Here is a 21,520-nt window from a genome sequence, read left to right on the forward strand (position 1 = left end):
TTCTTGGCCATTTCGCCACTGAACTAGGAGGGCACGGAGGACGACATCACTCGCATCGAATTGAACTTCAGTGCCGGCTAGCTTATCAAAGTTGGCAAGGATTGGAGAAACTTGCAGGCGTTTCTTTAACTTGTCATGGGCTATCTATTGTTCGCTTTTCCACATAAAGAGCGTGTCCTGTCTTGGTAAATGTATAAGTGGTTCGGCAATATTTGAAAAATGTTTCACAATTTTTTTTTCAAAAAGGGGCGTACTTACTTTTCATCTGTGGGCGTCGGGAACCTCGCGACAGCCGCTGTCGTTACGGGATGTGGGCGAATGCCTTCAGAACTAATGACATGCCTAAGGAATCACAGCTCTTAAAAGCCGAAGTGACACTTTTGCTCTTTATTCGTCAAGTCTTCCGAGCGGATGGCTTCCAGAAACATGTCCAGACACTCGAGATGTTAGTCAAATGTTGAGAACAATACAACGACATCATCTAAATACGCTATCATGACTGCCACTTCAATCCCGCGTGAACAGTGTCCATCATTCTCTGAAACGTCGTTGCCATGGTACCCAGGCTGAATGGAAGCGCTTTGGATTTGTAGGGGCAAACTGGCGTTACGAATGCTGTCTTTTCACGGTCCCGCTCATACATCTCTATCTGACAATATCCGCTCTTGAGATCTAGGAAGGAGAAAAATTTAGCTCATCGCGGCCGGTCGAGTGTATCATAGGTACGTGGAAGGGGGTACACATCCCATTTAGTCATGCTGTTCAGTTTGCGTTAGTCGACGAGAATCGAAGTGCACCATCTTTCTTCTTAACAAGCATACGGGAGATGCCCGTGGGCTGTTGGAAAGCTGGCTGATGTCACCAGAAAGCATCTTTTCTATTTGTTTCTTTACGATTTGTCTTTTCTTTTGTGACACATTCGGCTGGCTAATTGGTATCGTAGCAACTTGTGTTATGATCTTGTGTTTCGCAACTGATGTGCGTCGCACGTTGGTTGAAGCGGAGAAGCAGTCAGCGAATTGTCTTATCAGTGCATATATACGTTTCTTCTCACTTTCCAGGAGGTTATTGTTAACGATAGCTGGTGCGTCGACGCTGCCGGTGACTCGTGAAACGGTCGATGTCGTCAAGCTGCATAGTTCTGTCGCCGTGCAGAACTCCTGGAAATAGGCGAAAGCTTTACCTTGAGCGATGTGCTGAGACTCATTTCCCATATTCGTGAGTAAGACATCTGCGTGATCGTTGCAAATTAATAAGCGCCCGAGCAACGGTAATTTCTTTGTTCGAAAAGAGCTATACGTTTACGTCCGCTGTACCTTCGCGGTCGTGAAATGCCTCATTCTCTTAAGGCATCATTACGCTGCAGCATGGCGGCACCGTTACGTCATCATCAACAACGCGCAGAGCAGTTAGGCGTCGCTCTTCCGCTTCTTTGACAGGCATAGCACGTTCGGTCGAGAATGAGACACTCGATTTCCGCAGGTTAAATATGGCGCCGTTAGAATGGACAAAATCTGTTCTCAATATGAGCTATCTTGAACATTCTGGCAGCAAAATAATGTCGGCAACACAAGTAAAGCCTCCTAATTCGAGCCTGGTCGTGCACCTGCCAAGGGGCGTGATAATATGACCCCCTTCCGTGCGTATCTTTGATCCCTTTCATTTTGCCACAACTTTTTTCAGCTCCCTTGCCTGGGCTGTTTGTGACTTATCTACCAAATAAGTAACGCCGATGTCAGCTAAGGCATTGAGCTCGCGTCCGTCTATTTTCAACCGTGTATCTGACGTAATTATTTCGCTGCTGCACCTATTCACCGGCAATATTCTGTCGTCACCTTCAATCCGTATTCGAGGATCTTCGTAACTGAGGTTATCAGCGGCCTCACCTCCACAGGTCACTTGCTTCAGTTTTCCGGGAGCGCACTTGAATGGCCTGGCTGTCTTGAAAGTATACGTGGGCTGGATGATAGGGTAGCGCATAGGTGATGGTGACCGTGACTGATGTTGGCGTTGAAAAGGTGAGTTCTGACGTGTGTACAAGTACTCCCCAATCTTTGCTGGTTATTCGCCGTTTCGAGAGCATGGTGCATACAAGAAAAAACCTCTTAATCCAGCCTGTCGGCAATGGCAGAACCTGCCCAGATGACCCGGCTTTCCGCAATGAAAGCACAAAAGCCTACGCTCGTGGTTACGCTAAACGTCACTTTTTCGGGGTCTTCGCTTTCCATAGCGAGCTACGCTGCGTTCTGTGTACACATAGGTAGGCGTTGGTTCCAGCGTACGAGGTGCGCTGTGTGCTGTCAGTGGGTAATGAGTCACCATTGCAAATTCTGCATTCCTGTATACTGCTGGTTGCCTGACGTACCTCGCAGTACGTTGGGATGAGTCGTACGGGCTGTGGCTCACGCTCCGGCTCCCGTATGACCTGCCATAGTTCGTCCCGCACGACGTCGATGATCGATAGCGCAGTTGTAGTCAGAGGTGCTCGGAACGCACTGAGCTCTTCTCTGATCACTGATCTGATGAGCTCTCGCAAAGCTTGGATGTCGTTCCGCAAGCGCCCAGAGAAGACGTTGGCAGGTGCCCAGTTTATGTGCCGGTTGTACTGCCAAGATCGTTGTTCCAGCGTTCATTCGATAGCTGTCTCTTCTTTGTGGAACTCTGCAACTGTGCGAGGTGGGTTGCGGATGAGGAGAGCAAAAAGCTCTTGATTCACTCCACGCATGAGATGGCGCAGGTTGTTATATTCATAAGACAGATGCTTGGGCTGTTTGGTGATTGAGAATTAACATAATTTCACAGAGCAAGACTACGAGTAGCTACGACGTAACTACAGAAGAATAAACAAGGACAGAAAGAGCGCTCATGTTGGGAACTGCACGCTTGAGCAGGCGGATTATGTCCTCAATGTACTTGTCCACGCTCTCGTTTGTGAGCTGATCCCTGGTTTGCAGAGGAGCCTCCGCCTTATCCTTGTGGTCCGTGCTGGCGTAAGTAGAGAGAACTTATCGTCGAAATTCTGCGACATAGACAAAGAAGATTCATTGTTCTCAAACCAGGTCTTTGCTAAGTCCTCCAAAACAAAGTGCACGTGGTGGAGCTTCTCACTCTCGTCCCATTCATTCAAGTTCGCCGCTTTCTTGAACAGGTCCAACCAGTCTTCCACGTCTTCGAACGAGTCGCCATGGAATACTGGCGGCTGGTGGGGTTGACAGACGACCACCCCTGACGGTGTTATCTAGCTGGCCATATTGGCAGCATCTATTGCACGAGTTCCCCTTAGCGGACAGTGAAGAGGACTGAACTAAGGCGTGTCACCTCGAACACAGCGGGCCCTCTGGTGCACAGGTGTCTACTCCACAGGATCGACTTGCTGGTGGTTCGGGCTACGTTGTCTTGCGCACAGGGGGCTTCGATTCATACCGTGCACTTCCACCAAAAATGTAGCGATACAGTAGTACATGGGTTTGTGAAACAAGCTTATTTATTAGGGTGGACTTGTGCTCAAAGTTAAGGCAACTGTAGAGAGTCCATTGAACACCAAAGAAATCTCCCGAACACTTTTCTTTTCTTTTCACCACAACCCCGAGTGCGTGGCGCATGCGAGCAGGGTCTGGCTAGGTGCTCGTGCCACCCCGTTCTCGGCGTGGCACGGTGAAGGGCGCTCTATTTGGAGGCAGCCAATATATCACAGCAATATCAGCCTTGCTGATTAGTGCTTCGCATATCATCAATTCCTGCTGTACGCGGGATCTGCCTATTGTTTTTTTTAATGCGGAGCATTTCTTAGCAAACGTCGGCGACTTTGAGCGTATCTATCTATCTATGTATCTATCTAGTCGTTTACGTTTAGGGCTCTTGTGGTCACCCCCTTAGTGTGACGTGAACCAAAATTATCATGGGAGGGTAAGATGGTTTTACAAATATGATGCGCTCGTCAAGATATAAATAATATTACAATCCTTTCCCGTACGTCGTCAAACACTTCCCGTCTGACAGTTGCACAGACCCAGAGGCGAGTATGTGCCGCTGGCATTCGGGTATCTGCCACAGGTAATTGACACTTAGTATCTACGCAGGAACGACGTGAACGCACATGGGCGATTTCAATGCGCGAGCTTCAAGAAATACCCGACATCTGTAGCGTCGACCCGACGAATGCAAATAATAAATGTCAGGGTTCCAGCTGCAATTGAACCCAAGCGTTCTGCGTGGCAATAAACCATTTTAACACAGAGCTACGCCAGGGCTCGGAACTACTTTTGAAATAGACGCCAATCTTTGTAAAACGTCAATAGCGGTTGCAGTGCTGCCTACTAAAATTTATAAACATTATCTATGTACTCCTTTTATACAGCCGTCACATCGGGTGATCGTCAATTGTGGTTAGCTGTCATATGCGCTGAAGTTGATTTATGTAGCAGTGTTCAGCGCCACCATCCTCGCGAGCATCAGTGCTTCTCATCAGCTTCTCGTGTTTCTAATACGCATGTTGCAGTTGGCATCGTTGCGCAAGTGCAAACAACTCGTTATGTAATCATTTCAACTTTTCAACTTATATCTGTGCGTGCAACATTTGTACCTATATTTAGCGTCATTTTATGACGTGTCACCCAATAAAAAAGTTGCAATACGGTCACCTTCCCTACGCATGCTTCGCATAACGTTGATTCACAGGTGCGTGGGATCTGCTTTTTTCAGATTTTGATTATTATATTATTATTACTACTACTGCAATCTTTATTATGCAGTAGCGTAAGTACCGAATGACTATATTTGTTTATTGTCCAAGCACTTCCCACCGGGCATTTACTTCTGGTTATTGAAATATATTCAGAGAAGATTGACTGAAAATAAAAGTGGTACGGTAACAATGGGGCAAGTTTAAGTTAGGGGTGTATTTGATACATTTTATACGAAAGCATAAGTTACCTTAAGGTACGGCCTAACTATGAGCAAAATTACCTAGAAAGAACTTAACAAGTTCGCGAAAGAATTCGGGGGCTTTCTTATGAGAAGCTGGTGTGTTGTCGACTTTGAGGATGCAGACCTCAATTACGTGCTTCCTTCTATATGGTCTTTCTGTTTCGCTGCCGTAGTATGCCGGAACATAAAGCTCACCTGAGAAGTTAAGGTATTCCGTAAAGTATACTCATGCGAACTGTATTGAATAAGTAGTGGGTCGTGCAAAGCTCGGCAAACACACCGTTAGTGCTAAGCACGAGATTCTGAGCCCAGACGTTGTCGCTGTTTTCGCAGGCTATGCCCACGCTCATACATGGTCTAAAATAACAGTTCTGGCTGTCTCACTTATTTATTATGTTTGGTGTTGTTTGTTGGGTCTCCTCGCAATCCTGGAGTTGCGAAGCCGGATTCGACCTGCCGCCATGAACACTCAATCTGCCACAAGCCCTCCACCTATGGCTCTCCAGGCCACTGTGTGCTCCGGTGCGCTCCGTCAGTGGGACCCTCCTATATTGGGACCCTCCTATATTCAGCGGCACTGACAATCACGACATTGATGACTGGCTGGCTATCTACGAACTCGTGAGTGTCTTGAACAAATAAGACGAAGTCACAAGACTGGCCACCATCGGCCCTTGCGTCAGTGGCATTGCCCACTTGTGGCCTCGGAACCATGAAACCGACGTTTCAATCTAGACAGCATTGAAGACAAAGTTAAGCAAAGTCTTCGGTCGTCCTGCTGTCCGCAAACTTCGTGCGAAGCAGCGCCTTCAGTCAAGATCTCAACTGTCTGGTGAGAATTTCAACAGTTACATAGAGTACGTCATTGACTTGTACAAACGCGTCGATGCGAGCGTGGCAGAGACCGGCTAAACTTACCGAGCTCTGCCAAACCTAGGATGAGCTCCGCCGGCAACGTCTCGTCACCCGCCATGCTGTCCTACATCAGGAATCGATGTCCGGCTTAAATTTCTCGCAAGATCCTGTCCTCCTCTCGCAGATGAAAGATTTTGTGCACGAAGAAGGTGCCCGCCAACTCTTCATCTCCATCCAACCGGAGCATGGTGCGCCGCTTAGCCCTACACTAAACAAACTATTATACAACACCAAGTGTCTGAGGTCCTTCCTCCACAGCTGGTTCCACTAATCAATGCACAATTGACGTATGCGGAAGCAGCAGCACGACCACGACCACAGACATTCCCAGAGCCGCCTCCACTGCATGCTCGTGTTAATGCCGCCCAGCTGCCACGACCTCCAGTCCACCAAGTCCTTAATACAGGGCGCACTGCCGACAACCAACCGATTTGCTTTTCGTGTGGTCTACCCGGACACGTCGCACGTCTGTGCCGCCACCGCCAACTCCACTCACGTGAAAACCCACGTTCATATGAGTACGAGCACACGTTTCACTTCACTCCAGACCCCGAATTGCACCCTCCTCGACCAAGCCACCGACCAGCTTCTAATCGCCGATCTCCTTCTCCACGTCGTCGCTCACCCTCCCCGATGCTCCGACGTCCCCCATCAATCGATGCGGAAAACTAAATGACACAGTTCCCGAGGCAAGAACTGCATCCTCGTCGCAAAGCACCAGCCCTCTTCGTTCGCCTCAAAGGGCAATTAATGCCGTTCTTGACCGTGTACCTGTACTTGCCCTTATTGATACTGGTACCGCTATTTCCGCAATTGCCGAAAAAGTTTGCCGTTCAATTCGAAAAGTTAAAACGCCTTACTTGGGTTCGTGTCTTAATGCTGCCACTGCACAGCCTGTGTAGCGTGTGGCCGCGTCTACCACCAGACTCGTGATTCAAGGAGTGCGCTATACAGCGCAGCTCGTAGTACTCCCGCACTGTTTTCACAACATTATTTTAGGTTGGGATTTTCTCTCTCATCACCAAGCCGACATTTATTGCGCCCGTGCCGAAGTCGCCTTTTGTCGTCTTTGGTGATGTTCTACCTGCGGACGAACGCCCTTCCTACGCGAAGTTGTTCAGTAGTAACGACACCCAGATCCTTCCACGCGCTTCTGTCATCGCACCTATGTCGAGTTCCGCCGTCGTCGACGCTACCACATTCTTCACGCCTTCCGCTGCTTTCGTTCATCGCCACCTCTTGCCGCTCACAACCGCTGTCGTTACTCTTCAAGATGGTGCGACCAACGTGTCTGTGGGGAATCCGTTCCCATTCACAATTACGCTGCTTCGGGGCGAATGTATCAGCTCAATAGAATCATTTTATTTATTTATTTATTTATTTATTTATTTATTTATTTATTCACCCTCAGGGTCAACAGACATTACATAGGATAGTGGTAAAAACAACAATACAAGTTTGTATGTACAAGAGGCGATGCAATGTTTTTGTTTGTACAACAACAGATTGAAACTAAAGAAAAGAAAGAAAGAAATGAGAAATATCAAAATGGCATATAATAAAATAGAAAAATACATTCTTATCAAAAAGATAAAAATAACGTTGCTAAGTATACAGTGAGCATTGTTACCCTTCAGTGCAACAGGTACAAGTTCGGCAGGTAACAGTGAAATCTTATTTCAAAAAATGTATAAGGTGAAATACTACCACCAGGTATTCAAAGAATTAGTTAATACAGTCAAAAATGTGTCACGATCTGAAATTGTTACAAACGATTCGGGAAGGCGACTCCAATCGCGTGAAGTGCGTGGTACGTATGATTGTCAAAATGACTAGGTTTGAGACGATAGGATGCCAACTTTATGAGCGTGATCTAAACGACGAGAAACGTAATGCGTCGGAAGGATTAGTAAATCACGGAAGTATGAGTGGTGATATATTTTATGCAAAAGGGTTAAGAGGATCGTAGTTCAACGAGAAGCAAGTGAAGGTAATTTAAGGGTAGATTTCATTAGTGTGATGCTCGTGTTTCGATCGTAATTAGCTGTTATGAAGCGAACAGAGTTATTTTGTGCCTCGCCGCGGTGGTCTAGTGGCTAAGGTACTCGGGTGCTGACCCGCAGGTCGCGGGATCGAATCCCGGCTGCGGCGGCTGCGTTTCCGATGGAGGCGGAAACGTTGTAGGCCCGTGTACTCAGATTTGGGCGCACGTTAAAGAACCCAGGTGGTCAAAATTCCCGGAGCCCTCCACTACGGCGTCTCTCATAATCATATGGTGGTTTTGGGATGTTAAACCCCACATATCAATCAATCATCAAATCAGAGTTATTTTGTATCATTTCTAATGAATGCACCAAATGATGGTAGTATGGATCCCAAACAGAAGCGGCATATTCAAGTTTAGTACGAATTAATGTTTTATACAACACCAGCTTGACAGAATAAGGTGATTTGATGAAGTTACGACGAAGATATCCAAGCATGCGATTATCGTTACAAACAACATAGTTAATATGAGTCTTCCATGTTAATTTATTACTGATATGAACTCCGAGGTACTTGTATAAGGTGACACTGTCTAATTGTGTGTTATGTAAGTTATAAGTAGGTAAAGTGGTGATCTCTCTTGACACACGCATGAATTTACATTTTTAAATGTTTAATTCTATGATCCATGTGTTACACCAGTTAAGAACAGCAAGGAGGTCAGATTGAAGAAGAGCAACGTCGTTAGGTCCAATTTTTTCACAATAAATTAAGCAATCATCGGCAAAAAGATGAACAGTTGAGGTGATGCAAGATGACAGATCGTTAATATAGATTACAAAAAGAAGCGGACCAAGAACGGAGCCCTGTGGTACACCAGAATGTACCGCACATTCCGCGGAATTAGTTCCATTAGCCGAAACGAATTGTGAGTGGTTAATAAAAAAACTTTCCATCCAAGTTACAAGGCAGGGGTCAAGGTTAAGTAGTGGTAACTTAAAAATTGGCAGTTTGTGGCACACCTTGTCAAAAGCTTTGGAAAAATCGAGGAAAATGCAGTCAGCGAGCAAGATGTTTTCAAGAGTGGTGTTTATTTTATGCACTAAAAGTGTTAATTCAGTTTCACAAGAGTATGATTTGCAAAATCCATGTTGCGATTGAGGAAAAAATGAGTATGACTAAAAACTTTGCTAGGTGAGAAGCCAAAATTTATTCTAATATTTTACATGGTATACTAGTGAAAGAAATGGGTCCGTAGTTTAAAGGAGAATGCTTGTTACCCAATTTGTGGATTGGAACTACCTTCCCGACTTTCCATTCAGATGGGAGAACACCGTCGTTGAAGGACTGTTGAAAAATTTTGGTTAGTATTATGGATGAATAACACACAGTATTTTGGAGGAATTTGAAGTTTATTTGATCACTACCCGGTGCTGAGGATAGTTTCAGTGACTTAGTAATGCTTGCGACACGATCATAGCTGAGAATGACAGGAAACATGATCGTGGTGATATGGTGGTGATATGATATCGTGGTGATATGGAATCATCTCTACACTTGACGTTCCTGATGAATCATCGCAAGTAAGCACCCTCTCCTGCAGTTCCGTGAATGGCCCTTCCACTGCCGACATTGTCAACCATGTCATCGACGAAGTCCTACACGCACAACAGAGGTGTGAGCTTCTGAGCCTCCTTGACAAGTTTCGGCCATCTTTTGACAGTCACAGTGCTACTTTATGTCTATCTCTACTGTATGGCACCAGATCGACACAGGTTATCACCCACCACTACGGCAGTGACCGTACCGTGTCTCGCCGACTGAATGCTGTGTCATAGATGTACAAGTAGGTAACATGCTAAAGCGCGGCGCCGTTCAACTGTCAAAAAGTCCTTGAGCGTCGCCGGTTGTTTTAGTTAAAAAGAAAGATGACACGATACGATTTCACAAAGATTATTGTCGTCTAAACAAAATAACACGAAAGAATGTTTATCCTTTGCCTCGGACCGATGACGCCGTCGAGTCTTTACTAGTTGCAGAGTTCTTTTCCTCCCTTGAACTACACTCTGGGTATTGTAAAGTGCCCGTGAACCCGTATGATAGGCCAAAAACCACCTTTGTTAAACCAGACGGCTTATACGAACTTAACGTGATGCCATTCGGCCTATGCAATGCGCCGGCAATATTTGAGCGCATGATGGACGCTATCATACGAGGCCTCAAACGGAACTCGTGTTTGTGCTACTTAGACGATGTGGTGGTATTCTCGCCCAATTTTCCCATGCACCTTCATCGCTTGGAACAGGTTCTACGCTGTATCTCTGCAGCAGGCCTTCAACTAAACTTGAAAAAGTGTCACTTTGGAGCATGCAAGCTGACCATTCTCGGACACGTCGCGTCGAAGGATGGCGTTCTTCCTGACCTCGCTAAGCTACGGGCTGTTCGCTAGTTCCCGAGGCCCGCGTCTCTCAAGCAGCTGCGCAGTTTCATTGGGCTTTGCTCGTACTTCCGCCGCTTCGTCCGGGATTTCGCCTCGATCATGGCACTTCTGATAGGGAGACCGCAGTCTATCTTCGTGGTCTCCAGTCTTCGACAGTGCTTTGCGAAGCTCTGTGATCTGCTTACAACACCACCCATACTGCGTCTTTTCGATTCAAGTGCTCCCACACAAATCTACACGGATGCCAGTGGTGTCGGTCTTGGCGCGGTACTGGCTCAAAGAAAGCCTGGTTACCAAGAATATGTCGTTGCGTACGCGAGCCGCACTCTTACACGAACATTAGAGGATTATTTGGTAACTGAGAAAGAATGTCCAGCAATCATCTGGGCCATTACAAAATTTCTGCCTTATCTGTACGGCCGCCCTTTCGACGTTGTTACCGACCACCACGTGCTCTGCTGGTTATCCTCCCTCATGGATCCCTTGGGACACTTGGCACGATGAGCTTTACGAACCCAAGAGTACGACATCCGTGTCATTTATCGCTAAGGCCAGAAGCATGGTGATGCTGATGCTCTTTCGCGTTCATCTGTTTCTACTGAAATTTCGAGTGTCTTCATTCAGGCCAACTTACTTTCACTATTAGGACCAATCAACACGGCTGCGGAGCAGCGCAAATATTCGTAGATTGCGTCTTTCATGGATAACCCATCTGAAACACTCGCCCGCCCGCCAACGCAAGCGCTACACCGACAAGCCTCTCACTTCGCCATCTGTGATGTAATACTTTATCGCCGCATCTAGCACCCTGATGGCCACAAATGGAAACTCGTCATACCTAGGCATCTCTGTGCCAGCACATCGGCTGCTTTCCATGCTGATCCCCAGCGTGCACACGCCGGTTTGTTTAAAACTTACACCAGGCTACGTTTTCGGTTTTATTGGCGCGGCATATACACATTCGTTCAAAAGTAAATTCGATCTCGCACAATGTGCCAATGCCTCAAGCACAATCCTAGCTGTTCTACTGCACGAATGCAGCCGTTACCGTGCCCAGTGCAACCATTCGACCAGGATGGAATAGACCTTTATGGTCCTCTGCCACATACATCAGCTGGGAATCGCTAGATTATTGTAGCGATCGACCATCTCACGAGATATGAAGAAACGGCCGCTCTACCAGCCGCAATGGAACGTGAAGTTGCGTCTTTCCTGCTGCATTGTTTTGTTCTGCATCACGGCGCTCCACGTGATTTTTTAAACGACCGAGGCAGCGTCTTTTTCGCGGATGTTATTCAAGAACTTCTTGCTGGATGCAATGTGATTTACTGCTGTACTACCGCATATAGGCAACAAACAAACGGCTTTACCAAACTCTCAACCACATGCACTCTTGGCGACATGCTTTCTATGTATGTCATCTCCGACCACACCAACTGGGATTTCATCCTTCCCTACGTAACGTACGCTTACGACACGGCACCTCAAGTGACGACAGGCTTTTCTCCCTTCTTTTTACTGTATGGTCGAGAGCCATCATCTTCAATCGACACCATTCTTTCCTACCGACCCGACTCATACGAAGGCGCACCAGTTTCCGAAGCCGCTCGGTATGCGGAAGAATGTCGGCAATCAGCTCGCACCCTTAAAACACAAGAACAAGGGCTACAGAACTTTTGTCACGACGATGGACGGTCCCACTACCAGTTCTCACCCAACTCTCTTGTTTGGTTGTGGGTGCCTTCCACTGCTGCTCCTGGTACCTCTACAAAGTTCGTCAACAGGTACCATGAACCTTATTGTGTCATAGAGCAAACTTTCATTGTCAACTACATCATCGAACCCCTTACGCCCACTGCGTACCTGCGTCGCCGAGGCCGCGAAATCGTAAACGTGGATTGTCTCAAACAGTATCACGCACCACTGGTCCTCACGACACCTTAGAACACCTATTTTACTTCGTCTTCAGCGATAGGGAAATATGTAATGAAGAAGTAGTGGGCCATGCAAAGCTCAGCAAACACATCGCCCGTGCTAAGCACGAGACGCTCAGCCCAGACGTTGTCGCTGTTTTCACTGGCTAGGTCTACGCTCTTACCCGGCCTCAAATAACAGTTCTGACTGTCTCAGTTCTTTATTGCATAACTGAAAAAATACACAAGAAAACCAGCTATCTGACCACCTGAAAAAGGTTTCAGAAAGGTTTGGCGTTTCCATCGTCTTCATGGCGTCGTATACGCTCACACTCATGTGTTCCGCCGCGAACGGGCAAAGACAAGACAAGGCATGTAAAATGAGTCATGCTACTCGTTTTTTTTTCACTCCAAAACCGCAGTTGTGTACAGGATTCAGCTGTACTTGTGGTTGTTGTTACGTCAGGTCGACTTGTATATAATCAATATATGATGATTAAGGCGTCACCCTGCCACAGCAGTACAGACCACTACACGTGTTGTCACAAGATCTAATTTCAGGAAGCTGGTTGATGTGGGATGTGGTATACGAAAAGCTGCGGGCAGGTCATTGTCGAGCTGAATGCAAACACAGGCGAACGAAATCGATCACAGACCTGAGGACCTCTCCTAACATGCAAAAGAAAATTCAGAGGTACTCAGAAAAGCTTCGCCGCCAAAACTGGAAGTAATTTCGCACTACCTTGAACCCACGAAAACCACTGTGTAAGATATGGCTCGTCGTACGAGCTCTACCATATTCTTCTCAGCATATACGTCCTTTCCGTGCATTGGCCATCATAAGGACATCCTAGCAAGAAACAGATCGTGGAAGAATTCTGCATGTACCACTCTAGCTCTGCAACAACGGATGGCTCACTACTTCGGTGCGCACCTCCTATGGCAGACGTCCGTCTCAACCATCCTTTCGCGCTGCAAGAGCTTCGTGCTGCTATGTTCACTTCGCAATGTTCCAGTGCATGTCAGCCTGATGGAATCACCTATGCTACCCTGCGCCACCTTGGTCCTCGGGCAACCGACGAACTGCTGTCTTTGTACAACCTTTCGTGGGCATCTGGAACTGTACCAGCACAAATGAAAATTAGCAAGATCGTGGCATTGCTGAAATCAAGCAAGTCTCTCCGTAAAATCTTCCCCTACAGTTCTTTGGCGCTAGCAAAGACTGTAGGAAAACTCATGAAACGAATGGTTCTGATGCGCTTGGAATGGTTTATAGAAAAGCAAAGAGTGTATCCAGACGTCATGACTGGCTTCCGGAAGGGAAGGTCATGAATTGACAGTGTGATTGATTTGGTAACAACCGTTCAACATCAGAAAGGGCGCCGCCAATGGACGGCTGCAGTATTTCTTGATATCAAAGGTGCATGCGTTATTGTTCTGCATGACGTCATTCTAAATTCTCTTGAAGGCTTTGGCATTGGCGGCTAGATGGATGAATAGATAGCTAGCTATCTTCAAGAACAAACTACATTCATGTCTACTGCCTGTGGTGACACAAATGAGCATCTCGTCTATCTTGGCGTACCTCCAGGTGAAGTCCTGAGCCCAACATTATTTATTATTGTACTTGGCCTCGTTACAAAGCTCATTAGGCTAGGAGGCGAAATCTCGGTGTCTGTGTACACAGAGGACATTTGCATTTGGACCACGAGTCTAACACGTTCGCGAGTACAAAAGAAACTAAAACGTGCAGTATAGACATGTCTGCATACCTCAGTACCTGCGCACTGCACCTGTCGCTGAGGATAAGTGCTTAATAGACGAAACATAAATTAGAAGGATGAGTTTAGTCACATATCCAAAAAGCTCGCTTTCGCATGCTTTGCGCTCTATAAAGCCAGACGTTGCTTTCCGCAAAACGTGCTTTGATCATTACACTTCTCCACATTTCACTCTGAAATCAGTTAATGTAGTGAGTTATGGGGCTTTGCTTGTCCAACGTACATCGAACCCATCATATGGGTAAAAAACGTGCCCTACGAATCATTACGTCTTCTTCTACCACAAGCTCGGATCTCTTTTCCTCTTCTTCGGATACTGTCTTTCGCATCTCAGCGAAGTTATAAAACGGCGGTATTGATATATTGACTAATTAACACCAACTTTCCACTACATGTGAGTACGTGTTCTGCACCTATCCGCCACACAAGGCATGCAGGCAATGGCAACTTTTACTTTCCCAATTGTAGGAATGTATATGGCGAGCGGTTAATTTAGGTCATTGGTGCTAAATCTGGAACACAATTCTAATCGAACTTAAACTTGCCTGCAAATTTAATTTGACTTTCAAATACATTTTGTTAATCAGTGGTGTTTTGGACGACAGTGGAGAGCGCGTACATAATTTGTTTAAGTCTCAACTGGTACATATCTCTCCCTGTGTTGTTTTTTTTCCTTCTTCATTCTGATGCAAGTTCGTCTGTTATTTATTCTTCAACGCAGCCTCATGTAAAAATTCTGCCCATTCTTTTCGGGTGCCCTGTCTTTTGTAGTTTTCACACAATTTATGCCATTATTTCTTTATTATTTTTGTACTTAGCACCAGTTTCGTAGTCATTGTCATGTGCATTTTATTATATATAGTATACCTCTGAAGCTACTCAATAATTTTAGTAGTATAAAGATTTATAACCTTATGATGTGCTCCTCTGCGCCTGAAATGTAAAAAATATTCATGTATTTGATTGGACTAGTAACTAGCCCTACAGTCTAATGATCCAAATGCTTTGTAACCGCATTTGTATTAAGTTTTTTGAATAAACACTGATTGATTAATTGATTGCTTCATTGAACCTTGCGATTCACGATAAATTCCATGGCTTCCTACCCCATAGTGATCGATGGGAACATAAGAAGTCTTAGATTTGCCGCAAACACAAAGCAATGAATGCGATAGCAACAATTTCAAAGGTCACGCGCAAAATGGAAAGCAGATCTAAATGTGCCCCACGTTTCGCGCGCACAAATTACGCACGAAACGTTCTCACAGGTGCGGATTAGCCGAACGGGTGCTCTCCGCGCCGATCGCTTTCGGACCAATTTTTGCGGCGTCTGCCACCGAATCCATCACCGCGGGACAATAGGAGCGCTAGTGCAGAAATTTAGAAGAACGGTGGGCAAGCCCTACTCACTTGTCATGTCACAGTGCCCGTAACTTAATGTTGTACCCAACTTGAGCTCACGTCCCCATTTCTTTGAAGAGGTAATTGAGCTTATCGTTGGAGTTACCGAGCTTGTCGTGGTCTTTCAGAGCAAGACGAACCCACAAATGCTACTGGCGTATGCGATTTTTTGTGCTCTTCATACATTACAAGACAGCGACTTCCCAGCAGAGTGGGCAGTACTGCTTCTTCTTGCTGCCTTTGTACGAGAATTATCGAAACTAGGCGTAGCGTTGTGGCGTTAGGGAGTCGCGACAACAACCGGGTGACAGCGCATTCATCCCGCGTTCGTGCCGTGGTAGCTGGAATATTCGGTGGCGCGGGGTGCGTCCAGTGCGAACGACGCTGCGTTGCAGCGGCAGAAGAATTTCGGTCGCTGTAGAAAGCGGATGGTTCACTGTGAACTAGGGGTTTGAGCGGGTGCCGCTGCGCGATGTGGCGACGTCCGCTCATTGCGCCATCTTTCTGGTAATGCCTAAAACGCAGCAGCGGTAAGTGGTAGATATAATTAGCTCGCCCTTTGAACGGTTAAGAACGTTCTCCGGGGTGGTTCAGTGGTTTGACGCCTCACTTTCACGACGCAGAGGCCCCACGTTCGATCCCATTTGCTGCAGTGTTTTTCTCTCAATTTTTTTCTTTCTTCTGTTTTCATATATATAGGTACGGTGCATGACGTCTCAGTGGTTCGACACCTCGCTTTCATGACGCAGAGGCCCCATGTTCAATTTCGTGTGCTGGAGTGCTTTTCTTTCTCAATTTTTTTCTTTCTTCCGTTTTTATATATATAGATGCGGTGCATGACGTCGACGCCAGTGGCAAATTCAGTCGAGAGTGTCCATGTAATGGCTATCGCAATATTATCTTCGGTTATTCATCACAAGTTTCCTGGAGTTATCATTGATCGTGATTCGTCCTTGCCGAAGCACATCTCATCGCTAAGAAAAAAAAACTAGACAGCTTTGTCCAGGTCATTCGCCATATGTCCGGAAAATCACGGTGACCACCGAAATCATCTCTACTGCAGCAATACCAAGCACATTTTTGATATCTTCGCTATAGTGCTCCTGTTCTCTCTCTTGCTTGTACAACGGCTGTACGTACACTCGAGGGAGCTCAGGCGCGTGCCCTCAGAATTTGCCTAGGAGTACCTCGATGTGCTTCTACGCGGGGCACTATTGCAGAAGCATGTGCTTGTCCAGCTCGTGACACGAACCACTACGAGTACATCTCAGGCTACTGACAAGGCATTGAGACCATTCACTGGCAGACGCTTTTAACACACGCCCCAATGCTGCATACTCAGAAGCCGTTATGTCACACCGAGATCGGCTGCCTTCAAATTATGCACCACTTGTTATCTCCGACATACCCCTCTGGACGATTCCTAAGCCGATCGTGCGACTTTTGATCCCAGGAATAACAAAGAAGTCAAAAATACCAACTGCTGGTCTTAAGCATTTCACTTTGTCGTATATTGACTACATGTACGGATATACAGTACACATTTTTGCAGATGGCTCTGTCACACAGACCTCCTCAGCAACAGCTTTCACTGTGCCTCAAATGGGAATCACTCAACGCTTCAAAATAGCACACCAGACGTCATCTATACTGCCGCCGAGCTGATCGTCATCCGACAAGCTGCGTGCTACATTTTACAGCAGAGTCCAGCGAAATGGACACTATTTTGCGACTCCAAGCCGGCCCTTCAGCTAATTAGAGACTACATGAAACAAGACACTGCATACAGTCCTCTAGTGTGTAACATAGTGAATATGTTGAATGATGCATTTCAATCCAGACATACCGTTGCGTTGCAATGTATTCCCAGTCATCCTAGCATAGCTGGGAATGAACAAGATGATCCAGAAGCGAAAATGGCACACGCTAGTGCCGAAATGATATCAATTCACTTTTCCCGTTACTACATCAACGCCTTGCTGTCGAAAGGTATGAAGACGTTTATGCAACGACTGTGGGATGATCAGGATTATTGCCGGATATGCTTTTCGCCTTCCGTCCCGACTGAGGAGAGACCATGAAACGTTAATACATAGACTACGGCTGGGTGTTGCATACATGCGACGATACTTATGCAAGATTGGACAAGAGCAAAATTCTAACTACAACTTGTGTAACACGCCAGAGACCATTAATCACATCCTGTGTGTGTGCCTTTTATATTAAGTTGAAACACAATTTCTTAAGCGCCTCAAAAGTGACCTAGACTGTCGAACCTTTTCGGAAGAGAAACTTTTGGGTGCTTGGGAACGTGTGGACCACGTTAAACGCAGTTTAAAGAACTTGCTCGCATTTGAAGCAAGACACGTTCAGAATGCCGTCTTTAGAGCATCGGCTAATGTAGGGACTTAGGTGCGTTTCCTACACCGACCAAAACATTTTGTGCAGTAACTCATTGTCCTATACCACAATCCCCCCTCATTAAACCCTCTTCTTTCTTTACAGTTTCCCCTTCCCCCGTGAAGAGTAAAAGGCTGAAATCCGCTTTCCAGGCCGACCTCTCCTTCTTCTTCTCATTAAACACCTTCTTCCTGTTCACCTCTATCGAGTATGTGCCACAGGGAGGTTTAGTTCTTGGAATGTCTGATAATTGGCTGTACTTGTATATATTCAATATATGATGAAAAGATAAGAGATGGTGGTGTTTGAAGTGTTCACTAGGTGGATGGTCATACAGACAGACAGACGGACAGACGCAAGAACGGACACTTCTACCCATGATTGGGCGGACGAATGGATGCACGAACGGATGGTCGGACGCTTCGCCCCACTCATCATCATTCAGTCCGTGGATATGCTGTGATTTTTGTTGTGCAAGTGTTCAGTTTTGGTTTGGGCTTTGTGGGCCGTGATGGACACCAATTTGTTCGGCCCTTCGGAGCTTCGCCCCTAAAAGCTCGCACTGGCAGCGCTTACCTAACGAACGCATAGAAGAAATATCACGGTCCCAGCAATAATAGAACCACGGCATTCTGCGTGACAGTCAAATATTCTACCACAGAGCCACGACAGGTCTGGGTACTGCTTTGAAAGTAGGCCGTCTTGTTCGTGAAACGTCAACTGTGGTTGCAGTGCTGACTATTCAATCTTACATGCAGTATATACATACTCCGATCATACACCCGTAACGTCGGGTTAACGGCATTGTAGTCAAGTCCCATTCACTGAAGCTTATTAGTCTAGCAGTGTCCAGGGCCACCATGCTCTCAAGCACAAGCGCTACATATCAGCTTACCTCTTTTGCCGTTGCTTGCCCCCTTGATGCTGTTGGCATCTTTACGCAACAGTCAACACTCGACTGTTTCATATATATGTTTGTGTTTACAAGATTTTTACATACATTTAACGCATTGTGTAATCTTTCATTGAATCAAAAATTACAACACAGTCACCTTCCTTCCGCAAGCTTCGCATAACACCGATTTTCAAGGTATGTGGGAGCTGCCTATTTTTTTTTAATATTTACTATAAGAACTGTGGTCATGTTTATACTTTATAAGCGGTTAGAGAGTTCGAAAAAAGCTGAACTCTTTCTCAAGTTCACTGAATGGAGAACACCTAACTTTCTTGTGCGTGCGATTTTTAGGCTTTAGTTAGCTTATAAGCCCACAGAAGAACCAGTGGGGATATCTACGTTGCTTAGGTGCATATTGCGCAAAAGATTAAACAGTCTGCGTAAGGCAAGTTTAATGAACTGCTCAACTTCGTCATAAGAATGGGTGAGTTATTATCCTGTGAACAATTAATGGCTGTTGAGTATCGATACACATTCGTCTTTCACCTCTCTTGAAATCCAACTATGGAGATTGGTTTAAGTGACAACTGTATAGATAAATATAGCTGGTTCTTTTTTGGCGTGTCTGGATAATCTCACAATAAGCGTAGAGTGGAATTGGCCGAGATAAACAGGAAAGATGCTGGAGCGTTAAATTTCAACAATTTAATTGCTTTGCATGACTATTGTTGACTATGTGGGCACGTGTCGATGTAATGTTCACGCAGTGTTGGTGCAGAGGTTATTAAAATTTTATAATTTATTGAATGAGTTCAAAGGGTTGGCAAGGTGCAGTATTTTATTGGTGTATTATTAATATAATATTATAAAAATAATATTAGTAATCATAATGATATTAGTAAAATTATTATTATTATTATTATTATTATTATTATTATTATTATATTTTAATTATTATTATTATTATTATTATTATTATTATTATTATTATTATTATTATTATTATTATTATTATTATTATTATTATTATTATTATTATTATTATTATTATTATTATTATTATTATTATTATTATTATTATTATTATTATTGATTCGCTTTATCAAACAGCTCTTGCCAAAGCTTTAGGTTTACATTTGTTTTCTTCGCTTGAACGCTAGACTCACTTATAATTCTATGTCTTAAACACACACATTATGCTTTCTTTGAAAAATCACTTTGAAGTGTGCCACTTATGTGACCCATTCAAAAGCAATCGAACAAACTTTTTGTGTAGTTTATCAAGTCTTTAAATACTTGTATATTTCGCCACACCCCATACCAAAACTTGATATGGTAAGGAACAAAGAAAGACGGTTGTAAACAACGAGCTTTATTTTAAAATGTATGTGACTGCTGTTTAGTAGGGTACGCATCGATCGAGACGATAGCAGCAACAGCAGGCAATGCTTAGCCTCGGAGCGAACAGCCGAGCGAGCCAGGCGATCGCCATGCGCTTCTGCACGGGTAATGTAGTTCTGTGACGCGCCATCATACCGACCACATGACATATGTGGCTAAAAACTTATTTGATGTGTGGATCCTAAAGCATAATTTTTTGTAATTGTATCCCAGTGTTTGCAACTACTTACTATTTTGATTATTTCAAGTTGATGAAGAAAGGCTGATCATGATTGCAGCTTACCTGCTTATATTTTTGTCTGAAAATCGCAGCGTTCGTATCTTTTGTATTAATTTCAAGAGCGTTTGCCGCTGTCCACTCTAAGAGAGCTTTTTTGAATATCATTTTTTGAGAACTTGTGATGTCTGTTGCTACAAAAATTATCACTTTGAAGGCGGCAAGGAAATATCTGATTCGCCATAGTTTACTTTTATGCATTTTCGGTCGCAATTCTTGAAACACCCTTTATAGATATGCTTATTGTAGAAACCGGGCACCAGTGGAGACAACGCGAACCAAAGCAAAGTGCCCAGGCACTGGATTCCTCAAACATCGGCTATTCGTTATTTATTTTTGCATGCAGACGCGTCCCATCTGCTGACGGCAGCGCCGAGGAAGAAGGCGTGGAACTGACGCTGTGCGGCGGTGACGAGACCTCCACAACCAGTGGCCGCGGAAGCACGTGCTCGGTGACTGCACGCGACGCATCTCGCACCGATCCCTTCTCAGATGTCTTCACCGACCTCTCGGATTCAGACAGGTGAGCCACAATGACTGCTGTTCCTGACGTTCCACTTTCGTGTATTCAAACACTGTGAAGAGCATTACTGGCGGACAACTTTTCTTTGAAAAAAAAAAGAGAAATATACGATGGTGTAGCTTCGGCACAAGCTCTATCAATTCACTTGCAATAATAAATTATGCATACTAAAAGACAGTGATGCCCAAAAAAGTGGAGGGGATGGTATTAAAACTATTTTTAATCTAAGTGTAAAAAAAGAAGTGAATGAAACGATAGCTTGCCCAAGACAGACGGGATCCGAACCTGTGACCTTTGAATAGCGTGTCCGATGCACTACCAATGGAGCTAAAGAGGCGGTCATCCTCCCGCCCAAAAATACTGACACTCGCTATAATGGCAACTGGCCGCGCTGACTGACGCTCCCACGTTTAAATGCACATATACACAACCTACTAAGTGGACGGAGGGACAACCGCCAATGTAGCTCAGTGTTACAGCATCGGATGCGTTATTCGAGAGTCGCCGGTTCGGCATGTTATCTTTACGTCCATTTTACGGGCCCTTAGACTTAAGCGTTCACTTGCAGGTAACATATGGTTCACCGCCATGCCATGTAACAGACTGTCGAAACTTAAACGACAGGTTCCACACAAGACAACAAGGAATTCTTCGTAGAAAGA

General features: G+C 45.3%; 1 protein-coding gene across 1 annotated transcript in view; it reads left to right on the forward strand.

The window, feature by feature from the left end:
• LOC119180815 (uncharacterized) overlaps nucleotides 1-21,520 on the forward strand; it is a 318,155-nt gene that overhangs the window by 148,410 nt on the left and 148,225 nt on the right. Inside the window, exon 5 of the mRNA XM_037431955.2 lies at nucleotides 20,682-20,858. Within this exon, the coding sequence (XP_037287852.2) occupies nucleotides 20,682-20,858 (177 nt within the window). The remainder of the gene's footprint in view (nucleotides 1-20,681; nucleotides 20,859-21,520) is intronic.

This window comes from Rhipicephalus microplus, unplaced genomic scaffold (assembly GCF_043290135.1).
Source record: "Rhipicephalus microplus isolate Deutch F79 unplaced genomic scaffold, USDA_Rmic scaffold_14, whole genome shotgun sequence".
In the NCBI taxonomy this organism is placed as follows: domain Eukaryota; kingdom Metazoa; phylum Arthropoda; class Arachnida; order Ixodida; family Ixodidae; genus Rhipicephalus; species Rhipicephalus microplus.